The sequence below is a fragment of the Coptis chinensis genome, chromosome 2, assembly GCF_015680905.1.
Source record: "Coptis chinensis isolate HL-2020 chromosome 2, ASM1568090v1, whole genome shotgun sequence".
Lineage (NCBI taxonomy): Eukaryota > Viridiplantae > Streptophyta > Magnoliopsida > Ranunculales > Ranunculaceae > Coptis > Coptis chinensis.
Window position 1 is genome coordinate 21,651,344 of NC_141457.1, and position 17,790 is coordinate 21,669,133.

The window sequence follows — 17,790 nt, forward strand, 5'->3', positions numbered from 1 at the left end:
TTAGAATTGGTTTTATTAGCATGCTGATTTATGATATTAACTTTAGCCAGCTTGGCAGATGACATAGCCACTTCCTCATTGTGGCCCTGTTTTCGGGATTCTTCTTCAATTCGGAGTCTCATAATGAGACTTTCCATCGAAAACTCCTTGGATTTATGTCTAAGAATGTTTCTGAAATCCTTCCATGAGGGAGGAAGCTTATCAATGACGATTGCAACCTGAAATTGCTCGTCAATCTTCATTCCCTCATAAAGTATCTCATGAACAATTATTTGTAGGTCGTGACACTGAGTCACAACCGACTTGTCAAGTAACGACTTACATCGTACTTTTTCGGGCCAGCCTCCTCATTATCATATTTCTTCTGCAGGGCATCCCACACATCAGAAGCAGTTAGAAGATAGCAGTACAGGTAGTACAGGTCGTCAGTAAGTGCGTTCAGGATATAGTTCTTGCACTTGAAATCCTCAGCATTCCATTTGTTGATAGCAATAATAAGAGCAGGTTCCAACAGATCTTTCACCATAGGTCGTTTCTCTGTCAAAACATTATCAACCTTCACCAAGGTCAGATAAAATGTCATCTTTGCTTTCCACCGTTTGAAGTTTTGACCGGCAAACTTGAAAGGGCGATTATTGTTGTTGTCGTTTCTGAACTGGCTTCCTTCCTCGTGTTCCATGGTTAAATAGACAAAATACCTTAAAATTGATGGAAAACAATCTGCAAAAAACAGGATTAACAATGAAATTGGAAGCTGAGGCGCGGACTAGGTCGCTCTCTTTAAGGTATCTTGGATCCGTTTCATCCCGGTGCGGAGACCATTACGAACCTCGAGGATACAACGACCTCTGTAAATGTCTTGATGATCCTTTGCCGCACAAAAACCAAAACCAAAACCGAAAAAGAGAACAAGAACTAATAGTTTACTGCTATTATAAGGGAGAGAAGTTTTTCTTAAAGAGAGGGAAGATGCGAAAAACTGGTGTGTTTGGTCTGCTGTAAAGCCTTGTATATATAGGCTCGAGAGAGTGTAACGTTAGCTCTCAATTGTCAACTCTCAACGTTATAGTAAAAAAGTAACGTTCCAACAATAATGTCTCGGTTACAGATTTACAGTCAAAGCAAAACGTTTCTTTTGTTTCAAAACAAACCAAAACTGATTTTCATATTTTAAAATAACCAACACACATGATGTAAGAAATCGAGTATTAAAATTTGGTTTTAATCGTTCTGGGGAAACTATTCATCATCATTTTAAGCGAGTTTTGAATGCAATAATACATGTGTATAAGTATCTTGTTAGACGACCTATGTGGTTTGGACAATTGAGATGGATCATGTATTAACTGAGACATTTCTTAACCAAGTTCAAAATGATAGGGAAACAAATCTGAACAAGGTTAGAAGCTTGTTGTTTGGACTATAACTGTTGATGCCATCAATGGAAAAATGTGGAAAACTAGTGACAAAGGATAATGTTCAAGCTTGTTTAAAGACTTGGACTAAGCATTTTAATATCATGATTGGGCTTCGAGACCAATCAGGATCCGAGTGGGATGACAATCGCAAGATGATTATAGTTAGGGATGACATCTGGGAGTACTATGTTAAGGTAATTTTTTTAGTAATATAAATTTGTATTTTCATGTATTTTTAAGGTGTTTCTTTTTAAATATTGGTTAAATAATTTGCAGTCACATCCTGATGTCAAAGGGTTCAGGTATAAGCCTCTCACAAACTATGATGAGTTAGCAATTATTGTTGGGAAGAATAATGCAATAGGAGTTGGCGCTAACACTGAAAGAGAACTTTATAAAGCAAGAGAAGAAGTTGAAAACAATGGCAGCAATGAGAATGATGGCCGTGAGGACATTAATGGAGAAAATGAAGGAAGTGACAAGCAATTGAAACGAGATTTGGATAAAAAACAATCCACAAAAAAAAAAAAAAAAAGTTTGCGCAGGTGATGTCATTGCCACAACTGTGACTTGCATGACTGATACATTGAAGTATATGGAGACCAACTCATGTGCACGTCTTCTCACTGTTGATGTGAACAAGTTATGCCAAGAAATTATAAAGTTCCGGATTTTGATCGTTCTCTAAAACTTCGAGTTGTTGATTTGTTTCCAACTAATAAGACTAAGGAACACGCCTTTTATGGGCTTCCAGATAATTTTAAGAAAGAATGGTTGATGATGCATCTCAATGTTTAGAATACTACTGTTAAGAAGAGGTTTAAACATTTAAAAATAAAGTTTATAATAAATTTGTTTTGTAGACCTATTAGTTTAGAGTACTTTTTTTTTTTAATATTTCAATTTTGGTTTGTAAAATTTTGAGTGGACAAACAGCTGATTTGAGATTATGTGGAATTTGAAAATGAATTTCTGTGTGCAACCAAACATAGGAATTCCAATTTGAAGAATTTTAACTACTTAAAAATTAAAATTATAAGTATTGGCGGAATTCTATTTCCAATTCCAATGGAAAACTTCCAAAACACACCCATAATATAATTCAGAATTCCAGGCGTATTCCGGTTTTTGGATATATTTGAATTCCGGTTAATTCATGTTCCTTTTAGTGGTTGTTAGTCCATACTGACATGGCAAAGCTTAAAGGTGTGTTGTGACTCATACAAAAGTGGACGAAGTCACCTTCTTCTTTTGTTTTTTGTTTTTCCGCTAAACAAGATCACCTTCTTTCAAAGGATAATAATTTAAGTATTTAACAAGCTTGAAGTATTCTGGACCGCAAAGAACGACGCACTTACTCTTGCTGGTCTACAGATGTAAGCAGGCTGTGCATTGTGACGTTTGTTGTCGTACAAAAGCGCAACAAAGTTCTGCTTTTCCTTTCACTTTCGATCAGTTCCTACGCATACGCGCATAGCCTTCATCACGTACGACAACAAAGTTCATTCCAACGTGACAGCAACACTGCACCCGGGCCGTCCCTGAGTTTTCAATGCCATGTGCAAACAGCGAAATGCGGTCCTCTTTCTGTACTTTTCCATCAACACAAAAGATTATTAAAATATTTTCATTCTCGCATTTTTGGCTTCAAAATCATCAATAAAATTTTTAAAGTTAATTTTCTTTAAAAATTTATTTTCAATAGATATTAACGCTAGCTCATTTAGTCTTTCTTGTGACATAGTCTCTTGTGACATAGTCGATCTAAGATATGATTTCAATAATTTTAATTTTGAAAAATTTCTTTCTGCGGACGCGACAGTAACGGAAACAATCAACAAAATTCTATAAGCTATGCATGCATTAGGAAAACAATCGTGTCGTTTCAAGAAATCAAGTATATCAATGACTTTATTTTTATCTTTTGGTGAATGAGGTTTTTTTTTTTTTTTTTTTTGAGTAATTGAGGCAAATAATTAATAAGGTATCTAGTAGAGATATCTAGTTGTTGAGAAGATCTTTGTTTTTCCTTTTTTCGATAATGCTCATTTATTATATATATTATTTCCTATTTTTACGAAAATGATTAATGAGGAAAGAGAATATGAAGGGATATTTCCGTTGCTTATTGTGATTTGTGAAATTTCCGGTTTTTTGGACTTTTGGTTGGGTTGGACTTGTGATTTGCCAAATAGGTCTTTTCTACTAATACTATTTTTTAGGGCCTTGTATATTGGGAGCCCTGTGCGGTCACCCACATTGCACCTGCTCAGGGCCAGACTTGACTGCACCATCACTGTTCCACCACTACTAGAGGTTTAGATCTCTTGATATACTAAAAACAGTAGAAGCCAAAGCCACATAGCAAAGAAATAAAAAAAACTATATATCTTCTAGACCAAATTCTAAAGTACGCAAGTTGTACCTACAGTTTGTTTGTTTGTTTGTTTTTTTTTTTTTTTTTTTTTTTTTTTTTTATAGCAATTTTGCCCTCGCCAAACACTATTATTACAACATATACCAAAACCTATGCCATCCGAAATTTTGAGAATTTCATTAGAAATTCCGGACAAATTTTTACACTATTATTACAACCCATGCCACAACCTATGCCATCCAAACTTTCGACAATTCTATCTGAAATTTCAACAATTTTATCAGAAATTCTGGACAAATTTTCAGAAATTACTTTTTTATTTTTTTTGGTTCAAGGTGGGTATTACCATACTTTTTTTTTTAAGTGGAAATTTTATTGATAGTGATAACAAATTTTACAAATAATTAAAACAAACGTGCAATAAGCTGCGCCGCAAGTCTTTTCTGAATAGCAAATTATATCTTTCTAAAAACAAACTCGTTAGAACTAGCTATCATAATGTTATTATTCATAACTTTCTGGAGTCTCATGAGAAGCTCAACAGACTGTTGTTCCAAAAAACCGAAAGTGTCGAAACTAAATGGAATGAAACAATGTTGGTTAGCCCTGCAAGCTTTCTCATGCTTCTCCATCTTTCCTGTCGTTGCTCTCTTAGCTGTTTCTCCCACCTCAAAGTCACCATTCTCCAACCTTACTAACGGAGAGACTCCAGTTACATCAACACATGCATGTTTTCACTCATACCAACTGTAAATCAAGACATCCGCAGGCCGAAGAGTCGATCTTCCTTCATTCGGATCAGTGAGAAAGTTAACAGGAGTTTCTTTCTTTACTTGTACCCCAGCCTTCCAAAATACATCACATAAAATGTCTCTGACATGATCATGTCGGTATTTGAAACCTGGAAAATACCAACAATATGTTGTATGATCCCCAAAAACATCCAATCTACTTTTTTTACAAACAGGGCATAAACCACCATCAGAGTACAAAAGAATCATGAGACGGTATCGGAGAATAGAACAATACTCTACCGGTGACATATGCTGTCCAAGTCCCTCCATCGGAATATCAAATAGAAAATCTTTTACTTGTTCCGACTGCAAGCATCCCATGACTGCCTTTTGACGAACAGATAAATCAAACTCCCTCTCGAGACCAGTAACAATCTTACTGTAGAACGCTTTCACCAAAATGTTTTGTGGTTTTGAGGGGATGGTAGCATTCGCAACCAGAGAATTGAGGTCAAAATCGGGTAGGCGGAGACTCAATGTACTGCTAGCAACATCAAGAATCTCATCCAAAGGTATTGTACCATAACTCCTAAGAATGTGGTCCTAAATCTTATAAGTCTGAAAACGGGATGCTACAAAAGCAAATGTAGAGACATCATTGGCATAATAAATACCTAAGCAAATGGGAGTGTTGATAAACGCCACTGCAAATCACCAAAGCCAGGAGCATTAGAAACTACAATACCCTGGAGAACACTACGGAGATGCCGATAAAAAGTTTGAGCTGCCTCTCTGAAAATGGACGGTGGACAAGTACGAATCGTGATGACCAACTTAGAGAGCCTAACACATGCTCGTATTTCTAATTTAACATATTTTATTTTATTTTTATCCCGACAAATTTAACATGTTTCTAACTACTTTCAAGAGCGCTCCCCCACCTACAGTATTTTTTCATACATTGTTTTTTCGTTTTTCCGATTTTGCCCTCACCAACACTATTATTACAACCCATGCCATCCAAAATTTCGACAATTTCATTGGAAATTCCGGACAAATTTTTACACTATTATTACAACCCATGCCACAACCTATGTCATCCGAACTTTCTACAATTCCATCTGAAAATTTGACAATTTCATCAGAAATTCCGGACAAATTTTCAGAAATTATTATTTTTTTGTTTAAGGTGGGTATTAAAGCTCCTACAAGGGGTATTTTTCGAGCTCTATTAAAATTCTACGACATCAACTTAATAGTTAACTTAAAACGGGAAACTCTTTTCTTTTTAGAATCTAAATTCAAACGGGAATCTCATTTCCTTTTAAAACCAAAACTCAAATAGTAGTATAAAAACTCTTTATTTCCAAATTAAAATGGGATTCCTCCCCCAATTAAAAAACACAGGTTTTTAAAACTTAATTAAAACAATTTGTTAAGAAATTAAAATGGATTTTAAAGATTTGATTAAAACAATTTATTAGGAAATTAAAACAGGTTAGCGACGAAAACAGAAATCACGATTTGTTATGATTGTTGAGCAAATTTTTAAAAGAGCCAGTGCATATGCACGGGTCTACTTTCTAGTATATATATATATACTATCCCAACAAATTTAACATATTTAGTCTAAAAGTCTAAATTAGTGGGTTAGTGGCATAGTTAATAATTCGTAATACGGCAAAAATTCGATATGAAAAATATTCGAATAAAATTCGAGCTTCAATAAGAATTTGTTTTTTCAATTCGGATTAAAAAAAATAGAAACGGCAAAAGTTCGGGTTCGTAAGTAAATTCTATATGAATTAGTTTTTTTCCACTGCGAAATTAAGGGTGATGAATTAGTTTTTTTCCGCAGTATTTTATAAAACAAAAAAACAGATAAAACAACTTTCTAGTAGCAGATGATTTGGAGCGGTAGTAGGTTTGTCAGTTGTCTCATGAACTGTTGCCTATGCGACAAAAGATAAGAAAACTCTGGTGATGAATGTGTTGGCCGATATGCATGCTGACGTACTCTTGGAACAAATTCTAATCTCCTAGTCTTGTCATAAACCCACTTATTCGCACACAATATTTTTAGCTGCCTCCAAATTGGACTGTAATTAACACGTGTCAATCTCACCGCCCTTGAAGCCCATTAGATCATTCCTATCTCCAGATTGTGCATTCAATTCCAATGGCTCAGATTTGAAAGAATATACCAATGCATAATCCAAACATTTCGAATATTCTACCAAAGAGTACGTCCCCCCATTTCCCATCTCTCTCTCTATCTCCACCATATATACCCTTCAAACTTAACACCTTCTTTCAAACAAATCATACAATTCCTTCTATACTAATACCCTTGTTGCATTGCTCATTCCAAGTTTTCTCCAATGGCACTTAAAGCCGTTCATGTCTCCGACGTCCCTAACCTCCACTTACCCAAAAACACCACGTCCGCTCTCTACACCGACCACGTGTCTAAAGGTATGTAAAGCCGTATATTATTAGCAAAGGTTGAACGCTGTGCCTGTGACATATTTCTTGTGTTTTATATTTAGGTGTCGATGCATTTCGGGTTTCGGTGCAATCACCACAAAAGTTTATGGTGATTGGACATAGAGGTAGTGGGATGAACATGTTGCAATCTGCTGATAGGAGAATGAAAGCTATCAAGGAGAATACTATTCTTTCATTTAACTCTGCTGCAAATTTTCCTGTTGATTTTGTTGAGTTTGATGTTCAGGTTAGATTTCAGACCATGTTCTTGCTCCTTGTTTTTTAATTTGCGGCAATTTCGGTGTTAGTGGCAAAGGTGGCGTTGTTTCCCAGCCGCGTCACGTAATGATCATGTGAACTCGGTAGGAGAAACTTGTGTTCTTTCGGGTTACTTGTCCAGTTGTCCGTATTACGTACGGTTCTACGTGTGACGTGGTGTTCTATAGCAAATGAAGTTGCTTTAGAAAGTTAACTCCCGGTTGTAGGAAACAATGTTCATTTTTAAATATGCAACGTTCTAGGTGGCTGTTGGAAATTGAAAGTTGAAACAGCTGGTTTTTTGCGAGAGTGTTCTGGAGCACGTGTAAATGTTCACGTGTGCGGGTGGTTTATTAATATTATCCCTTTTACTAAAGGATATTTAGACTTGGGTCCTTGCAGGGATAGTGTATTTAGGCCTCGGTCCCCAGTAAATCAGTAATGCATCTTTTTGGCCGTTGGTCCCGTTCCGTGCTTTTTTACCAATTCGGAATATGGGAATAGTACGGGAATAATTTGAGTTTTATTCGATTACATATTAGAAAATTTTGGTCAACAATTCAATCAAAAATTCGCAATACGTTAGTAATACGTAGTATGTTTTATATAAGTATTAAATGTTTTGAAATAAAAATTGGGTACACTTAAAAGAGAATTTGTAATATACATTTAGCAATATAATTAAAATGTTCCACCAATTTTACCCTACATAAACTCCAATAATTTAGATAATTAAGTATATGCAACAATTACGTAATTGTCATTCACAATTCACAAACATTTGTCTTAACTGCTTTTCAAAAATCGTGTTGTCCCAACTGGTTCATTAGAAATTAAAATTTTGAATTAGGTAAGTCAACTAGAGTCTAGTATTTGACTGCCCAAACATTAATCATTTTCTTCTCAAACACTTTTCTCTCTCTACTCATATCTATTTTAGAATGTAGATTTGCAAATTATATTTTATGGGAAAAAAAGAATTAGAAGCAACACATCCATATCTCTATATCCATATCTCTATGTTAGTTTACTATTTTGATTTGCAAAAAAAATAATGCTCTTCACAGATATACAAAAGTTTTTGAAGCTTTTAAGAATGCCCTTTAGAGTTTACTATTTTGTTCTTATTTATGTTTTTTCATGCTACTCATCCTTTCAAAAATTTGGGTTTATATATTTTTTTTATCATATGAAGTATTTTTTAAACGAATTTTTGAATAATTCGGAAATTCGTGTTTTGTACGTTTATGGTGAAAAAAACGTGAATTATTCCGAATTATTGAAAAGTGTGGAATTATTCCGAAAACGTGTAGGCCTTCAAAAATTCAATTCATGTATTATTCACGAATTATTCGGAGAATTGCTAACAAGGATTCTGTGTAGACTGTTATCTGTTTGCTTTATTTATTTTCCAGATTACCTTTCTAGTGTAAGGTCCAAAATCTAAATGTTCATGTTATTATAGGGATGAAAAACCACTAAATTAGATGTAAATTGCCTAAAACCCTTGTCTAGTGCCCCTAGAGGGTCGTAGTAGCAACTGCAATGTGGTTGCATCCTTGATAGCAAATTTGCTATCAGTGTTGCGGATAGTACTCTGTTCTTACAAGGCGTCCTTTTGTATCAGGCTGATGCTTGTTGAGATAAGTTTAATAAACGTTTAAAACTTAAAAACACAATGCTCAACTTGAAGTTACTTACCATTTTACTGAAAAATTATGATATTATAATCGCCGTGTATAAGGCTAATGCAAAACTTGTTACATTGTTTGTTAATGGGATATGTAATCTGTGGGTCGATTAAGAAGATTTTTGTTTGCAATAGTACTAATATGTCAACTTTTTCTTTTGTTCTCTTTTCTATTGATTGCGCTTCATTAGAAAAGTAAAAGGTAGGGCGAGAACCTTAGGAGTAAACAAAAATATAATTTTTGTAGGTCACCAGAGATGACTGCCCAGTCATTTTCCATGACAACTTCATCTACCGTGAAGAAAATGTAAGTTCAACAATTTCACAACTATAGTGTTGTATTCTGCTTATCATAGAATTTTCGTTTTCATGAGAAAGACTCGTAATAATAATATTTGCTTGCTTGCAAACATTTCAGGGTATCGTAGTTGAGAAGAGGGTTACCGAGCTTACTTTGGCTGAATTTCTTTGCTATGGGGGAGGAGAGTCTAGCAATGTAATCCTTTTGACATTTTGTATATCCTATTCTTTTTCCCGTTATTCTCCGTATTTATTAAATCAATTCGAGTTGATCCTCAACTTTCTTTTTCAGGCTGGGGAATCTTTGTTAAGGAAAACAAAAGACGGGAGGATCTTCAATTGGAAGGTAGAGAGTGATGACTGCTCCTGTACATTGAAAGAAGCGTTCAAGAATGTCGATTCTTCTTTGGGTTTTAACATTGAGTTAAAGTTTGACGACTACATTGTTTATCAAGAGAAGGAACTAATTAATATTCTGGGAGTAATATTACAGGTAATCATCTACTTTTCAAGAAAAAAAAAGAAGAGGAAAAGTTTGATAATAAGGTTAATTGATGGCTGGTTCTTATGCTATCCAATTCAATTAATGATCAGGTAGTTTTTGAGTATGCGAAAGGAAGGCCTGTCATCTTCTCAAGCTTTCAACCAGATGCCACAAGATTGATCAGGAAATTGCAGAATACTTACCCAGTAAGAGTTGCTAAACATTCATAATATTTTCTCCTTCCCTAGTTAGTCTATCCTATTATGATTATCAAAGGATATTTACCAATAATTTTGGGATTGACGGAGGTTGTATTGATGTCATTGAGGGCTAATGGTAGGGTTTTATATATTATATAAACAGGTGTTTTTCCTCACTAATGGAGGATCAGAAATCCACATAGATGTCAGAAGAAACTCATTAGATGAGGCCATACAATTGTGCATGGAAAATGGATTGCAAGGCATTGTATCAGAAGTTAAAGCAGTGTTCCGACAACCAGGAGCAATAACCAGAATAAAAGAATCTAGTCTATCCCTTTTTACCTATGGCCAGTTGAAGTAAGACTTATTTTCTGTGTCGCAGTTATAGTTAGTGGTTGTATCATGTGTATCAAAAACTTCGAAAGCAAGCTCTTCCGAGCGTTACAAGTCAAGTAAGTCTTGCTAAATTATATCTGTTATTCTGTGCAGTAATGTCCCAGAGGCCGTTCACATGCAACATCTAATGGGAATCGACGGGGTGATCGTGGATTTGGTTCGAGAAATTACAGAAGCAGTTTATGATTTCGTAAACAAGACAATAGAAGGTGGAGAAGAAAAAAACATAAATGAGGGAGAAGTGCAGATGTTGCGAACTGAACGACCCAACTTCTCACAACATGAGCTGTCCTTTCTTTTGAAACTCATACCCCAACTAATACAGCTCTAACGCTACAGTGCCAGTGTGCCACACACACACTATACCCTTTTAATTCTCCAACAAAGAAATGAAGTACTTGACCTAGAGCTTTACCCTCCTCCCTCTCTTCTTTCATTATTCAGTGTAATGTATAGTAACGGATTTTGGTTAAATGTGCACTAGAAGATCTAGACTAATGAGATTGTCGGCAAGTTCATCTGGTGTCAAACAACATTGGATACAAAAATGACCACCAAACACACCTAAGAGCACCTCATTTTTTGTCTCGGTGGCAATACCAATCCATTTTTGGACTTACAGAATCGATCAATATTCTGTGTTAACTAGAGTGATATACGTTAGCACTAATATGTTATGTACAAAACTCAATTGGAGTGCTGACTAGTGATTACTGAGTTACTGACGACTGAAAGAACGAAAAGAACTAAAATAGAAAGTAAAATCCATCCAAAATTTGGGTCCGCACATTAGCGTAAGATGAGTAAAAAATGACTAAAATCCACCCAAAATTTGGAGCCGCACATTAGCGTGAGATGAGTTAAGAGTCCAGACAAGAAGGAGTTGGACAGGGCACAAAATAATCATGAAGGGCTACCCCCATTAGTTTTGCGACAGGTATAAGACCCAGGTATTTTAGCAGTATAAAGCCCGACCAAGTCATGAACAGCCCTCGTACTCATCAAGATCTAATCCTTCTTCTTTCACCGAAAGCCCACTGAAGTTATAAACCTTTCTTCAGTTTGGGTTCCATGGTTTATACTTGATATATTGAATTTGGCCTTGTAGGGCCTTTTGTAAGGCAATCATGTCGACCAACTTATTTTTATTTTCTACTCCATGATGATACGATGAGATATAAGTGGCTTACATAGTTACATGTTAATCATTCTTCCAATATTAGTTCTTTACCAAAAATAAAAAGTAAAAAGTAAAATATCTTCCAATATTAGTTAGGGCATTACCAAGGGGGTTTTCATATCAGCCTCTACCTTCAAATTTGAGTAGGGCTGCCAATGGGCTGGGCAGGCCCGATACCCGATTGAATCCGAACCGATAAGATATTCTAAGGTTATATTTTTTAGTTTTTCAAATAAGTACTATTAAATTTGTAACTACTAGTATACATAAAATGTTAAGAGGCTTGATGGATTAATGTTGTAGTGCCACATATAAGGTTTGGGTTTGAGTCTTACTACACTCTATTTCAATTTTTTTTAGAGAAATAATAAAAAAATACACTATTTCCATATTTTTGAGAGAAATAATAAAAAAAACACACACACAATTTCCATGTAATCTTATTGGACCTAGGCCAGGCCTGAATCCGATAATGTCCAATGGGACCTAGACCGGACTTTGACCTTCTAAATGTAAATATAATTTGGACGGGACTTGGACATAGGTGAGTCTTGTTCAAGTCCGGCCCATTGACAGCCCTAAATTTGAGAGACCAAATACAGAAATTATAACACCCGACTATTTCTATTTATTATTTTTTATAATATATGATTAATATTAATAATAAGAATAAATAAAATAAAATAAAAAGGATAATGATTAGAAAGAGATAGGGGTAAAGAGGATAAACCCATTCTCTATTTTTCAGGAGTTTTGAAAAAGGGGAAACACGTAGAGTAGTTTACACGGAGAGTTGTAACACAGGAAGAGAGAGTTTGACACAGAGTAAAAAAAAAAAGTTTTAATGAGAGAGGAAAAGGGAGGCTTCTTGCTGGAGATACGGAGAGCATATAACTGTTTTCTACTATTTGTTGGGTTTAAGGGTGTTTACACGAATAGGCTAGATCGTTGGACTTGGGATCGGCTTCATAAGCTTTACTGGCTCTTCGTAGCATATTTTCCACGTAAAAGCCATATAGCGATACACTGTCATAGATGTTATAGATCTTCTATTAATTTTGGCTCTCAAGTTGCAAGGCAAATATTTGGTGAATTGTTACAAAGGAATTTAACGTTGTTTCGTGATGTTATACCCCCATTGGCAAAATATTCACCTGATTCGATTTTAGTGATTGTTTCTAACCCAGTTGATGCGGTGACTTATGTTGCTTGGAAACTTTATGGGTTTTCTGCTAACCATGTGATTTGGTCGGGTACTAATCTTGATTCTTCGAGGTTTCGGTTTCTTATTGCTGATCATCTTGATGTTAATGCCCAGGATGTTCAGGTACGTTTTAGTGTTATAATATTTAGTTGATTACATTTTTGAGTGCAAGATTGTAATTATTTCAATATGTTAAAAGTATTTATTGCTGCTGGACTATGCTTTGTAGTCCGTATATCAATCTGCCATATGCTCAGCACAACGAGATGTATTGGTGACAATCCTTCTAGAATCATTAATGTCATCATGGAAGGGGAACCTATACTGAGTAGTATAGTTGTCAGGGATTCTGGTACCTTCTAATGGTGAGTGAACTATTGCACCTAAGCCTAAAAAAATGGCCTACCTTAGAAGGATGTCTCTAGAGCTCTTAGCACGGTGAGGTTGATCCTACCATTGGTATGATCAAGCTAGCAATAGACCAATTGAAAAACAATTGTTTATAGTGAAAAAGTTGAAGTCTAACACAGAAACTAAGCAGTCTGTAGTAATAAAATCTTATAAAATCAAAATTTTATTCTTTTGTGTTGATTCCAAAACCATTAGAATCTAGACCTATAGAGGTGCAACCTCATACTTTGACCCGAGTTCATACTCGTGTTTAAGATTATGAAAATTGACTTCAATATATGTTGACTGTTTGTGCACATATTCTGGACATGTTGCATTGTAGGAAGTGTATAGGACACTATACTTTGTAGATTTGTGCGAAACCAAAACCTAATGAAATCTTAGAGAGTCTTTTATCTGACGCAGTGAGCCTCACTTAATTTGGATGAGTGATGGAAAAGATATGACCTCGACAATTTTATGCATCAGAAATTCTATTCGTCAGAAAATAGTTTTCTGCATAGGGTTTGATCACAAATTTCATAACTCTAGGGGGAGAGTTAGAGTTTTTGTAAAACATGAAAAAGTGAGTTTTATGAGTCTTCTTTCTAACTCAATTGGCCTTGTCCAATTCCGAGTCCTGTGGAGACAGCTACGATGTCTGGAAGTTTGGTTGACAGAAAACAGTGTGGCAGAAATCAGTTTCTGTGCAGTGTGTTCAAGTCCAGTTTTCATATAGTTAGAGTGAGAGTTAGTATTTTGTAAAACATGAAAGAGTAATTTCTGAGAGTCTTCTTTTCAACGCAAAAAGCCTTGTAATGTTTGGACACTTGTAGAAAGAGTTGTGGTCTCCGAAAGATAACTCGTCAGATTCTAGTTTGTTGAAAATTAGGATTTTTACCACTTTTGACCTAAGTTTTCGTTTTGATGGGCTGAGGTTGGGACTTCGAGTTCTACATGAAAAAGAATACCTACATACCCTAGTTTCTAAATAATTAAGTTACATGTCATTTGGATGAATGTAGGAAAAACTATAGCATTGACTATGTGGCTGATAAGAACTACGAAGGCTTGATTCCAATCTTGAAAGATTTGGATACGTAGGCAGCTTTAAGCAAAAATGCAACCACTATATTATATATTAGTTATTAGTTATTGTGATAACTATATATGTACAATGTTAGTACTTAATTGTGTACGTGATTGTGGTTGTTTAAAATGTGTTCACAAGACATTTAAATAATGTGTTATTCCTGATTGAACCTTTTGATATTTATGATTTATATAATTGATAATGAGGTGAGTTGATTAGTTATTGTGTGGAATATTTAGTAATGATTCTATTGTTTGAGACGATGTTTGTTTTGTAATAAAAATATTATAATAAATAAGAACTCTTGAGTGTTAAAATCTGGAGTAAAAGTGTCTGGTGAAAATTTAATGTGTAGCCCACATCTTTAGATCTCTCCACGCCTCTTTGATGGAAAGAAATATTTATCACTAATGAGTTTGGCGTGTTAAGCCTGTAAACTGTACAGGGAACACACATGAGGAAGTTCAAGAGCAAGAGGATACTACTAATAGGGGCTCTAACTATGCAGAATGTGAAGATGAAGGGGGTAGGAGAACTGCAAGGAAATGGATTGAGTATGGTAAACTATGTCCCATCTTCAAAGGAAGGAACAGGCAGTCCTATGCTAGTGGCCCAGCAATTAGTTATGTCCGACATTCCTCGAAGGGATAGCATGGCTTCAGTCCAGAGGGGATTAGAACTAGTGATCCATCAAGATACTCCAGCTGGTTCTGATCAGCTCCACCAGATAAACCTGGAAATTAGCCAAAAGGAACAGTTTATGAAGGAACAAAATGCGTTTTAGGTGTTGGCGCCGATGTGAAGAGATTGAGGACGATATTTCGAAAGAAAATCCGTAGAATTCTTCACAGATCATGAGCCGGTTAAGGAAAAGGTGGTGAAAGCTAAAACCAGGGCACAGAAAAGAGCAGAAATCAACGAGATAAACAATGAGGATGGAAGTGTAGCTCAGGGTAAGAATGCTCAAGTATCTGAGAGGAAGAAGAAAGGTAGACCAAAGGGGTCCGGTAGTAACAAACATTAAGCAAAATGATCAAGATTGGAACATGGAATATCAGGGGACTAAATGAAATAAAAAAAGCGAAGGAAGTGAATAAATTCATTCTGAAGAATAATCTTTGCTTGTTGGGGCTACTGGAAACGAAAGTCAAGGAGGTGAAGAGGAAAAACATTAGTGATATATGTGCACCGAATTGGCATTTTGAGAGTAATTATAGTAGTAATCCTGGGGGTAGAATATGGATTCTTTGGAACCCAAATTTTGTGGACGTGAGTAAGATTCAAGAGACAGCTCAGTTTGTACACTACAGGGTGACTATTTGTCCTAACTCAGCTAGCTTCCTATCAACGCTTATCTATGCGAGTAATAATAGCCAGGAGAGATTAAGGCTGTGGCAGGATTTGCGGCAGCTTCACAATAGTTTTACAGGACCTTGGTGTGTGCAGGGAGACTTTAATAATGTGCTCTATTCTCATGAGAGGATAGGGGAGCTGGTTCATCCTCGAGAAACAGTTCCTTTTAGGGCTACCCTAGTCGATCTGAGGGTTGTTTGATTTAAAAGCATCAGGGTGTTATTTTACATGGACTAATTATGGAGTAGGAGGTAATAGGAAATGGTCAAAAATTGACAAGGTTCTTATCAACATCCTCTGGTTGTCTTTGTTTGTGCATGCCTCAGCTGAATTCCTTCCATAAAGGAATTTCGGACCATTCTCCCATGATAGTCTGCTTGGTTGATGATGAAAAAGGGAGAGTTCCTTTCGGTTTTGTAATTCATGGGCCCTTCATGACAGATTTCAAAGAGTTGGTTCACCGAAGTTTGGGCTACAGAGGTGACGGGCAGTTGTCTATATATCGGTCCAAAATTGAAGATTCTTAAGTCTAAACTGCGAGGATGGGCAAGGGTGCATATGTCCGATATTCATATAAAAACTGAGGCAGCAAGGGAGGATCTTCACAGATTACAGAAAGAACTACAAAGTTCCCCTACATACCTCCAGTTATGCGAAAAGGAAAGAAAAGCTAGAACTCTCCTGTGTAAACTGATTGAGATGGAGTATATGGAACTTAAGGCCAAAGCTGAAAATGATTGGCTAGATTACGGCGATAAAGGAAATGCATTCTTCCATCAAGCAATAAAAGAAAGAAGGAACCGTAATTTTGTGTGGACTATTTCAGATATGAGCGGGGTAAAACATGAAGGAGTAGCACAAGTGTCCAACGCTTTCATCAGTTTCTTTCAGGACCTTCTGGGAGTTGAGGCACAGACGACTAGTACTGGGTTGCTGTTGGAGGACATATCAGTTAGGGGGGGGTGGTGGATTCGGTACAAGCAGCTAAACTGTCAGAAGAGGTTACAAGTGGGGAAATTACACGAGCTTTATTTGATATGGAGGAATTTAAATCCCCAGGGCCTGATGGCTATACAACATTCTTCTTCAAAGATTCATGGGACATAGTCGGTGAAGATTTCCTAAGAGGTGTCAAGGAAGTGTTCGGTCAAAACAAAATTCATAAAGGTACTAATGCAACATTTCTATGTCTGGTTCCTAAAAAGCCTGTTGTTTCACAGGTTGATGAATTTCGTCCGATTGCATGCTGCAATATTACTTATAAATGTATTGCAAAGGTTCTCGATAATAGGATGAAGCCTTACATGGAACAGTTGATCGCTCTTAATCAGTCAGCATTCGTTCCTGGAAGATGTATACAGGACAATCTTCTACTGGCTCATGAATTGCTTTCGGAGGATACAACGAAAGCATGGGCCGTAGAGATGCACTATCAAAGTTGATATCCAAAAGCTTATGACATTCGTTAATCGGGAATCACTACTGGCTGGTGCTCAAGAGATTCAGATTCCCGACAAGTTTATTGGTTTGGCTAGTTATGTGCTTCTCTTCTCCTTGTTATTCAGTCCTTGTCAATGGTAGTCCCAGATGGCTTCTTTGAAGGGAAACGAGGGTTAAGGCAAGGTGATCCTTTGTCTTCGTATTTGTTAAATCTTGGTAATGGAACTGTTAGGGTAGGTGGTCCGGAAGCAAGGGCTCTGTTGAAAGGCATCCAGCCTCATTCTAGATGTAAAAGACTTGCAATAACTCATCTGAGTTTTGCTGATGATGTGCTACTTTTTTGTAAAGGGGAAGCTGGCTCTATCTTGGCTGTTAAGTCGGCAATCAATTATTTCTCTTCTCTCACAGGGCTGAAGATAAATACTCTGAAGACGTCTATACTCACTGGTAGTATGACAAATGATGATGGGCTAGCTCTTGCTGGTTTGTTGGGGGTTCAACTGGTCACCCCTCCTATAAAATATCTGGGGCTGCCGCTCACTTCTGCTAGAATCAGCACCAAGGATTGCTTGCCACTGATTGAAAAAATCACCATGAGAATGTCCAACTGGAAGAACAGGTCTTTATCTTATGCGGGCAGATTACAACTTATCTGATCCTATCCCGCCCTCGTTTCATATATATTGGAAGCTTAAGACTTTTATCATTCCAGTTGGTGTCTTGGACAAGGTCGCTAAACTCTGTAACAGATTTTTGTGGTCTGGAGATTTGATGCAAGTGAAG

General features: G+C 36.3%; 1 protein-coding gene across 2 annotated transcripts; it reads left to right on the forward strand.

Moving 5' to 3' along the window:
• Positions 1-6,701: 6,701 nt before the first annotated feature.
• Positions 6,702-10,877, forward strand: LOC147515342 (glycerophosphodiester phosphodiesterase GDPD2-like). 2 transcript variants are annotated; one of them, XM_086586977.1, is made up of 8 exons: positions 6,702-7,004; positions 7,079-7,263; positions 9,212-9,271; positions 9,383-9,460; positions 9,557-9,757; positions 9,859-9,954; positions 10,112-10,308; positions 10,441-10,877. In XM_086586977.1, the coding sequence occupies exons 1-8, from the start codon at positions 6,911-6,913 to the stop codon at positions 10,676-10,678; spliced, it is 1,149 nt and encodes a 382-aa protein (XP_086443103.1). In that variant the 5' UTR covers positions 6,702-6,910; the 3' UTR covers positions 10,679-10,877. The 2 variants fall into 2 exon arrangements, with proteins under 2 accessions (XP_086443103.1, XP_086443109.1); XM_086586983.1 differs by lacking the exon at positions 9,212-9,271.
• The last annotated feature ends 6,913 nt before the right edge of the window (positions 10,878-17,790 follow it).

Excerpts from the sequence above, each read along its gene's own strand:
- LOC147515342 (XM_086586977.1), top strand. The coding sequence starts at position 6,911 with ATGGCACTTAAAGCCGTTCATGTCTCCGACGTCCCTAACCTCCACTTA. Across the intron at positions 9,461-9,556 it reads GGGGAGGAGAGTCTAGCAAT|GCTGGGGAATCTTTGTTAAG; the intron begins GTAATCCTTTTG and ends TTTCTTTTTCAG. Across the intron at positions 9,758-9,858 it reads TTCTGGGAGTAATATTACAG|GTAGTTTTTGAGTATGCGAA; the intron begins GTAATCATCTAC and ends ATTAATGATCAG.